The sequence below is a fragment of the Pongo abelii genome, chromosome 20 (genome assembly GCF_028885655.2).
Source record: "Pongo abelii isolate AG06213 chromosome 20, NHGRI_mPonAbe1-v2.0_pri, whole genome shotgun sequence".
Lineage (NCBI taxonomy): Eukaryota > Metazoa > Chordata > Mammalia > Primates > Hominidae > Pongo > Pongo abelii.
Window position 1 is genome coordinate 62663142 of NC_072005.2, and position 10358 is coordinate 62673499.

General features: G+C 41.9%; 1 protein-coding gene across 2 annotated transcripts in view; it reads left to right on the forward strand.

Annotated features, from left to right (window-relative positions):
- NLRP8 (NLR family pyrin domain containing 8) overlaps positions 1 to 1797 on the forward strand; it is a 39326-nt gene extending 37529 nt beyond the window's left edge. For both annotated transcript variants that reach the window (XM_024237604.3, XM_054539114.2), the window contains exon 10: positions 980 to 1797. In XM_024237604.3, the coding sequence (XP_024093372.3) occupies positions 980 to 1238 (259 nt within the window). In that variant the 3' untranslated portion in view covers positions 1239 to 1797. The remainder of the gene's footprint in view (positions 1 to 979) is intronic.
- Positions 1798 to 10358: the final 8561 nt, after the last annotated feature.

The following is a 10358-nucleotide window of genomic DNA, read 5'->3' on the forward strand; positions in this document are numbered from 1 at the left end:
GTCTTGCTCTCTGCCCTTCCTGCTTTTGTTCTCCACTGCTGATTAGAACCTGCATATTGAGTTTACTAGGTGCCCCCACCCTCTCCCTTCTGGCTGCTCAAAGCCCAGGACCAAAGGATTCCTCGAAAGAACAAAGTCCAGTTACCCCATTTTGCTGAAAAGATCTTCCTTTAAAACCTTATATTTACTTGGGATATTTAGGTAAGTCTCTCGTCCTTTTCAGACATTTGGTCTAAAATACTGTACAGAGGGCTGGGTGCAGTGGCTCACGCCTGTAATCCCAGCACTTTGGGAGGCCGAGGCAGGTGGATCATCCGAGGTCAGGAGATAGAGACCAGCCTGGCCAACATGGTGAAATCCTCATCTCTAATAACAGTACAAAAACGAGCCGGGCATAGTGGCATGTGCCTATAATCTCACCTTCTAGGGAGGCTGAGACAGGAAAATTGCTTGAACCCAGGAGGCAGAGGTTGTAGTGAGCCAAGGTCATGCCACTGCACTCCAGCCTGGGTGACAGAGTGAGACTTGGTCTCAAGTAAAAAATAAGAGTACAGAGTAGGGGGTACTGCAACTTGAATGTCGGGATTAGCTAATGTCTGGTCTGCATTTGGTAGGAGTCCAGAGGGTGTTATGGTGCTAATTGTGCAAATACTATGGTTAACCCTAACTTAGTTATTGAAATGTCATATAATTCTGACGGTGTTGTTTGTCCTGTTTACCAAGGGAGGAAGCTGAGCCCCAGATAAGTTAAATGGCTTGCCTGGGGTAGAAAGCGGCAAATCATTCAAAGCTGGGTCTGAGACTTCAAGCCCTGTAATCTTAACTGCTTCTTTCTAATCATTCAGGACACCTGCGTAGAAAGGTGAGGTGGGAGGGGTACGGTCTGTAGAAAAAGCATAGAGACAAAATGCAAGCTTAGGGAAGTCACTCATCCTCAGAAAATAACCTCAACCAGCAGCCTTCCTTTACCTCCCTCCAGCTGTAATCCTGCCTGGACTCGAATAATTAGCTTCTCCCCAACTCCTCACCCACCCGACTTCACGGGAGAAACTGACTGTGCCTATCCGAAATTAATCCTTACGCCATCCAGTCATTTTTCTCTGGGGTTTGATCAGTTCCCACTCTGTGACGACTGGGAAATACCGGGCGTTATCATCCCATATGCATTAACGCAATTTCCCCTGAAACAGAGCAACCCAGTCAACACGACAGAACCTCAGCTTCGAACCCTGGAGTGAGGACGGTGGTGCCCCTTGTATATTAATATGCTATGTAAGGCCGGGTGCAGTGGCTCATGCCTGTAACCCAGCACTTTGGGAGGTCGAGGTGGGCAGATTACCTGAGGTCAGGAGTTCCACACCAGCCTGGCCAACATAGTGAAGCCCCTCCCCTACTAAAAAAATACAAAAAATCAGCCGGGTGTGGTGGTGAGCACCTGTAAAACGGTGGTGAGCTGCTCGGGAGGCTGAGGCAGGAGAATCACTTGAACCTAGGAGGCAGAGGTTGCAGTGAGTTGAGATCACATCACTGCACTTCAGCTTGGGTGACAGAGCAAGACTGTCTCAAGAAGAAAAAAAAAATACATATACACACATATGTATGTATGTATATATGTGTGTGTGTGTGTGTATATATATATGCTATATAAAGTTGAAATGCTTTGAGTCACCTAAGACAGGATATAGACAAAGTCTTCATCATCTTCTTGCTTCTTCTACCTTTATTTATTCTCAGCTCTGAACTGAACGTATGAACCTGTTCAGTCACCTCATCCTAAAAATAAGATCACTGTCCCTAAACCATACTCATTTCCTTACCCAGTCGTGAGGTTTTTGTTGGTTTTTACAGCCCTGGTTCACGTCTTGGTCCTCTAGCCCCTTTAACAGATTGTGTAGTGTGGTAAGGGAAATGTTTAATTCAAATTATGTATATATAGAAGTGTTTAGATATGACAATCCGAAATTCATTCTCTCAAATAACCTTCTTTCTTAATTTCATTGCCTAAGTTGAGAGTCTTTGTCTTCTGTGTTTTGCTTTCAATTTCCATGTATTCAGGTGGTTTATGTTAACTCAGAAGGGGGAGAAAAACCTAGAAAACCTTAATTGTTCTGTGGTTGGGATGTAAGCTTTTAAACATGTGCTCAGAAATAAGTATTTTTCCATTTACCAATAGTCAATATTGTCCCTAAATATTTATAGGAATGTGTAGAAAAGCTTATTTTCTTGCTATGGTTCTATTTTGAGCAATACAGCACATAAACTTCAATGTTCTATCATCAGTGTTCACGTGTACCTAGTTTTTTGGTCTTCTATGGATGGGTAATGGTAAGAATACGTCCATTGTTTTGGTGAAATTCATTTATGTCTACTTGGCTTCTACTAAAATGATTTTTTAATGGGAGGTACTTTTTAGTATTTGGTGATTTTTGGTGTGTGTGTGCGTGTGTGTTAGACAAAGTCTCTCTTTTGCCCAGGCTGGAGGGCAATGGCGTGATCTCTGCTCACTGCAACCTCCACCTCCCATGTTCAAGCAATTCTCCTGCCTCAGCCTCCTGAGTAGCTGGGATTACAGGCGCCTGCCACCAAGTCCGGCTAATTTTCATATTTTTAGTAGAGACGGGGTTTCCCCATGTTGCCCGGGCTGGTCTCGAACTCTTGACCTCAGGTGATCCACCCACCTTAGCCTCCCAAAGTTCTGGGATGACAGGCGCGAGCCACTGCGCCTGGCCTTTTTCAGTATTAATTTGAAAGAGCAGCAATACTAGAAGTTGTGGCAGGAAGTGTGTCCTTCCCTGCCTCCTTGGTATCTCCTGCCTGTTTTCTGCTCATCACCCAAAGACGTTCTGCACACGTGTGTGGTGTTAAGAGCCTTACAGATGGGGCAGCTTTCTGTGCTGATTCTTGTGCATTTTTAAGGATGCAGGGCATGTTGGTGCTTAAATTAACCCACCTGTTATTCGACTCCTAAATGGTCTTCAGTCTTGCTGTTTTACACAAGGCTGGGTCTAATTGTATTTAAAATGGATAAAGATTGCTAAAGTACCGTCCAAAAAGATGGCACCCATTTACACTTCGACTAATGTAGGAGGACGTTTTCCTTCACCCATCACAAAGCAGGGTCCGGTCACGCATCGTGGATATTGTCAGCCTCACATGTCAAACGTGGTACATCATTTTGGCTATTTACCTTATCAGTAATAACATTGTTTTTTTAAAGTGCATTTAAAAGTCGTGCAGTTTCCCTTTTTTTTTTTTTTTTTTTTTTTGGAGACAGTGTCTTACTCTATGCCCAGGCTGGAGTGCAATGGTGCAATCTCGGCTCACTGCAACCTCTGCCTCCTGGGTTCAAGCAATTCTCCTGCCTCGGCCTCCCGAGTAGCTGGGACTATAGGCACACGCCACGATGCCCGGCTAATTTTTGTATTTTTAGTAGAGATGGGGTTTCACCATGTAGACCAGGCTAATCTCAAACTCCTGACCTCAGGTGATCCACCTGCCTCAGGATCCCAAAGTGCTGGGGTTACAAAAGTCATATGCAGTTTTTTAACTCTTCAAAATCCTTCTAATAGGCTGGGCACAGTGGCTCGTGCCTATAATCCCAGCACTTTGGGAGGCCAAGGCAGGTGGATCATCTGAGGTCAGGGGTTTGAGAGCAGCCTGACTAACATGGCGAAATCCCCCGTCTACTAAAAATACAAAAATTAGGCCGGGCGCAGTGGCTCACGCCTGTAATCCTAGCACTTTGGGAGGCCGAGGTGGGTGGATCACGAGGTCAAGAGATCGAGACCATCTTAGCTAACGCAGTGAAACCCCGTCTCTACTAAAAATACAAAAAATTAGCTGGGCGTGGTGGTGGGTGCTTGTAGTCCCAGCTACTCGGGAGGCTGAGGCAGGAGAATGGGGTGAACCCGGGAGGCGGAGCTTGCAGTGAGCCGAGATGCGCCACTGCCTTCCAGCCTGGGCGACAGAGCGAGACTGTCTCAAAAAGAAAAAAAGCCGGGTATGGTTGAGGGTGTCTGTAATCCCAGCTACTGGGGAGGTTGAGGCAGGAGAATCACTTGAACCCAGGAGACGGAGATTGCAGTGAGCTGAGATCATATCACTGTACTGTAGTCTGGGCAACAAAAGCAAAACTCCATCTCAAAAAAAAAAAATCCACTGAGCTGTTGATCATTATCGTGGGTTGGAAGAGCTGTTTACGTAATGCATGCTTCGTCATAGTCTCAAATTTATTTGCAGCAGTTTTTTCAGGGAGACTTTAAAGATTTGTTTGTTTTTCTGGAGTGAGGAGTGTACTGTATTGAATTAATCTGTCATCTTGTCTCTTTTATACCATTCGATTGAGACCTATTCCATTTGCTCATTACTTTGGGGGCTAAATGTAAAGTAGGAATTCATGAACATAAATATTTCAAAATTTAGCACATCTGTGTGCAGCCCCCGGAAATGGTGACTTTCTATCATAGATGTTAAAGTGCAGCCTAGAGCATCAACAGAGTGAATATCATTCTTCTTAGAATCCTCTTGTCTAGTTTTGGCTTTTCATAAAAACATTGAGTTTCTTGTCCTGATAAAAATATCAGCAGGACTTCTTGGATGATGATATACTGACGAAGGATCACTGATGTGTTGGGAATCTGCCTGTGCCTCACCACATCAAGCTTTTATCTAGCAGCCGCATTTTAAAGCTCTTAAAACAGATGTGCCGCTTTTCTAAATTATGCACATTTCTTACCTCTATAGTTGCTGTTCATTTGATCTCATATTTAAATTGTTATTAGATTTTGTTTGGGATTTTATAGTTACATTTGTTACCAGCCCAATTTAATAACTGCATATAATTTAAAATTGTTCGAGTAATTAGGCATACATACCTACATACAAATGTTAACTTTCACCTTTTTTCCACTTTTATACCTCTTCTTTATGTGATTGCTTTCCTACCAAATATAAATTAGGTAAATATAAATAATAGTGGAATATCAAATATAAATAGTGGAGAGAGTACAAAACTAAACAGAAGTACTGACAGCTAACATTCTTTTTTCAAGCTTTTAGTTTTGGGGGTACATGTGAAGGTTTGTTACGTAGGTAAACTTGTGTCATAGGGGTTTGTTATACAGCCTATTTCCTCACCCAGGTATTAAGCCCAGTACCCAGTCGTTATTTTTTTTCTGCTTCTCACCCTCCTGCCACCCTCCAACCTCAAGTAGACCCCAGTATCTGTTGTTCCCCTCTTTGTGTTCATGTGTTCTTATTTAGCTCCCACTTATAAGTGAGAACATGTGGTATTTGGTTTTCTGTTCCTGTCTTAGTTTCCTTAGGATGATGGCCTCCGGTTCCATCCATGTTCCCACAAAAGACATGATCTCATTCTTTTTTATGGCTGCATAGTATTCCATGGTGTACATGTACCACATTTTCTTATCCAATCTGTCCTTGATGGGCATTTAGGTTGACTCCATGTCTTTGCTATTGTGAATAGTGCTGCAGTGAACATTTGCGTGCATATGTCTTTATGGGAGAATGCTTTATATTCCTCTTAGTATATATACCCAGTAATGGGATGGCTGGGTCCAATGCTACTTCTGCTTTTAGCTCTTTGAGGAATCTCCACACTGCTTTCCACAATAGCTGAACTGATTGACACTCCCATCAACAGTGTATAAGCATTCCATTTTTTCCTGCAACCTCAGCAGCATCTGTTTTTTGACTTTTTAATAATGACAGCTAACATTCTTACGGGATTCTCTGTAGGGCTTGTGTGTCAAATCTAGCCCATTGCCCATTTTTGTAAATAAAGATTTATTGGAACACAGCTTTTCTTCTTTGTTGACAAATTGTCTACAACTGCTTTCACAGCACAGGAGCAGCTAAGTAGTGGTGCCAGAGAGCAAATGGCCCCAAAGCCGAAAATGCCTGGCTCCTTTTGGGAGATTTGCTGACCCCTAATCTTTGTCAAAAATAGATACATTTGCTGCAGGTTTTTCCTGTATTTTAGTTGACACATAACTGTACATATTTATGGAGGGATTTTTGTTTTGTTTTTTGGTTTTTTTAGATGGGTTTTTGCTCTTGTTGCCCAGGCTGGAGAGCAATGGTGCGATCTTAGCTCACCACGACCTCTGCCTCCAAGGTTCAAGCGATTCTCCTGCCTCAGCCTCCCAAGTAGCTGGGATGACAGACATGTGCCACCATGCCCAGCTAATTTTGTATTTTTAGTAGAGACTTCTGGTAGTTTCACCATGTTGGTCAGGCTGGTCTCGAACTCCCGACCTCAGATGATCCACCCGCCTTGGCCTCCCAAAGTGCTGGGATTACAGGTGTGAGCCACCGTGCCCGGCCCAAAAGTGGTATTTTGATACCTGTATACAATGTGGCATGATCAAATCAGGGTGCTTAGCATATTCATCACCCCAAACATTTGTTGTGAACACTCAGTCCTCCCTTCTAGCTTTTGAGAATAGACAATAAGTTACATTCACCATATTCACCTTCAGTGCTGCAGAACACCTGCACCCATTTCTCCCATCTACCTGTAATCTTAGCACCCATGAGCCATCCTCTCCCCATCCTCCCCTCCTCCCCTTGCCAGCCTCTAATACAATTATATCCCCTGCTTCCACGGTCCCATTTGCTCCGTTTAACTCCCACATATGAGTAAAATACATGCAGTGTTTCATTTTTCCGTGCCTGGTTTATTTTGCTTCACACAATGAACTACAGGCTCATCCATGTTGTCACAAATGGCAGGATTTTTTGAAGGCTGAATCATGATCATGTTCCCTTGTGTGTACCACGCTTGCTTTATCCATTTGTCTGCTGATGGACAGTTAGGTAGCTTACATATCTTAGCTATTGTGAATAGTGGGGTGGTAAACATGAGAGTACTGACATGCCTTTGATATACTTCGGGTAAATCACCAGATCACTGGATCATAGGGTATTAATCTATTTTCAGTTTTTTGAGACCCCTCTACACTGTTTTCCATAATGGCTGTGCTAATTTACATTTCTACCAACAGTGGAAAGTAGTTTCTTTCTCTGCATCCTTGCCAGCATTTATTTTTTGTCTTTTTTGATAATAGCCATTCCAACTAGAGGGAAATGCAAATCAAAACCACAGTGAGATTGTGATGATGAGTAATGCTGAATCTCTTTTCATATCTGTTGGTCATTTGGATGTCTTTTGAGAAATGTCTGTTCAGGTTTTTACCCACTTCTTAAACGGATTACTTGGAGTTTTGCTATACAGTTGTTTGAGTTCCTCGTATATTCTGGGTATTAGTTCCTTGCCAGATCATTATTTTGCAAATATTTTCTCCCATTCTGCAGGGTTTTTTTGGGAGGGGGGACAGAGTCTTGTTCTGTCACCAGGCTGGAGTACAGTGGCACCATCTCAGCTCACTGCAACCTCCAACTCCCTAGTTCAAGTGATTCTCCTGCCTCAGTGTCCCCAGTAGCTGGGATTTCAGGCATGTGCCACCACACCCAGCTAATTTTTGTATTTTTAGTAGAGATGGAGTTTCACCATGTTGGCCAGGATGGTCTCGATCTCCTGACCTCATGATCCACCTGCCTTGGCCTCCCAAAGTGCTTGGGTTACAGGCGTGAGCCACCACGTATTTCTATCGGTCTATTTTTGCTTTTGTTGCCTGTCCTTTTGAAGCCTTAGCCACAAAATATTTGCCTTGACCTAGTATTCAGAAGAGCTTTCCCTATGTTTTCTTCTGGTAGTTTTATTGTTTCAAGTCTTATGTTTAAGTACTTAATCTATCTTGAGTTGATTTTTGTACACGGTGAGAGACAGGGGTCTAGTTTCATTCTGCATATGGTTATACAGTTTTCTCAGTACCACTTATTGAACACAGTGCACTTTCCCTAATCTTGGTGTCTTTGAAAATGAGTTGGATGAGCTCATGCCCTTTGTAGGGACATGGATGAAGCTGGAAACCATCATTCTGAGGAAACTATCGCAAGGACAGAAAACCAAACACCTCATGTTCTCACTCATAGGTGGGAATTGAACAATGAGAACACTTGGACACAGGGTGGGGAACATCACACACTAGGGCGTGTCATAGGGTGCAGGGATGGGGGAGGGATAGCATTAGGAGAAATACCTAATGCAAATGATGAGTTAATGGGTGCAGCAAACCAACATGGCACATGTATACCTATGTAACAAACCTGCACATTGTGCACATGTACCCTAGAAATTAAAGTATTAAAAAAAATTTTTAAATATTCTAACAAGTCCTGAGCAATACATTAAAAAAGAAAGAGTTGACTGTAAATATATGGATTTCTGAATTATCTGTTCCGTTGGTCTATGTCTGTTTTCATGACAGTGCCATGCTGTTTTGGTTACTATAGCTTTGTGAAGTCAGGTAATACGCCTCCAGGTTTGTTCTTTTTGCTCAAAATTGTTTGGGCTATTTGGGATCTTTTGTGGTTCTATACAAATCTTAGGATTGTTTTTCTATTTCTGTGAAGAATGTCGTTGGTGTTTTGATAGGGATTGCATTGAATCTGTAGATTGCTTTGGGTAGGATGGCCATTTTAACAACATTCTTCTAATCCATGAGCATTAGATGTCTCCATTTTTATCTATCCTCTTCAATTTTTTTCAGTATTCTGTGGTTTTTACTATAGATATTTCTTACCTCCTTAGTTAAATTTATTTCTAGGTACTTTTTTGTAGCTATTATAAAGGACATTGCTTTCTTTTTCAGCTAGTTCATTATTGGTGTTTAGAAATGCTACTGTTTTTATGTTGATTTTTGCATCATACTGAGTTCATTTACTATATAAAAACTTGCATCATACTGAAAAATTTATCCAAAAATCAACATTTTTGTATGTTGATTCCACAACTTTACTGAATTCCTTTATTAGTTCTCCGTCTTTTGGTGGAATCTGTAGGCTTTTCTAAATGTAAGACTGTATTGCCTGCAAACAAGAACAATTTGACGACTTCTCCAATTTTGATGTCCTTTGTTTCTTTTTCTTCCCTAATTGCTCTGGCTAAGACTTCCAGTACTGTGTTAAATAGGAGTGGTGGAAGTGGGCACCCTGTGTGCCAGTTCTTAGAGGAGAGGCTTTCTTCTTTTCCACATACAGTATAATGCTAGCTGTGGGTTTGTCATACATGGCCTTTATTGTTCTGAGTTATGTTTCTTCTGCGTTTTATCATAAAGGGATGTTGAATATTTTTTTCTTTGTTCGTCTTTTCTTTTATACTTTAAGTTCTAGGGTACATGTGCACAACGTGCAGGTTTGTTACATATGTATACATGTGCCCTGTTGGTGTGCTGCACCCATTAACTCATCATTTACATTAGGTATATCTCCTAATGCTCCCTCCCCCCTCCCCCCACCCCACAACTGTCGCCGGTGTGTGATGTTCCCCTTCCTGTGTTCAAGTGTTCTCATTGTTCAGTTCCCACCTATGAGTGAGAACATGCGGTGTTTGGTTTTCTGTCCTTGTGATAGTTTGCTCAGAATAATAATTTCCAGCTTCATCCATGTCCCTACGAAGGACATGAACTCATCCTTTTTTATGGCTGCATAGTATTCCATGGTGTATATGTGCCACATTTTCTTAATCCAGTCTATCATTGATGGACATTTGGGTTGGTTCCAAGTCTTTGCTATTGTGAATAGTGCCACAATAAACATACATGTGCATGTGTCTTTATAGCAACATGATTTATAATCCTTTAGGTATATACCCAGTAATGGGATGTCTGGGTCAAATGGTATGTCTAGTTCTAGATCCCTGAGGAATTGTCACGCTGACTTCCACAATGGTTGAACTAGTTTACAGTCCCACCAACAGTATAAAATGTTCCTATTTCTCCACTTCCTCTCTAGCACTTGTTGTTTCCTGACTTTTTAGTGATCGCCATTCTAACTGGTGTGGGATGGTATCTCATTGTGGTTTTCATTTGCATTTCTCTGATGGCCAGTGACGATGAGCATTTTTTCATGTGTCTGTTGCCTACATAAATATCTTCTTTTGAGAAGTGTCGGTTCATATCCTTTGCCCACTTTTTGATGGGGTTGTTGTTTTTCTTGTAAACGTTAAATTTCATCAAATGCTTTTCTGCATGTCTTGATGATCGTGTGGTTTTTGTCCTTTAGTCTGCTGATGAACCACCCTTGCAACCCTGAGATGAATCCCACTTGATCATGGGGAATGATCTTTTTGATGTGTTCTTAGATTTGGTTAGCTACAATTTTGTCGAAGATTTTTGCATCTATGTTCATGAGAGACGTTGGCCTGTAGTTTTCTTTTGTGTGTGTCCTTTTCTGGTTTTGGTATCAGGACAATGTTTGGTTCATAGAATGAGGAA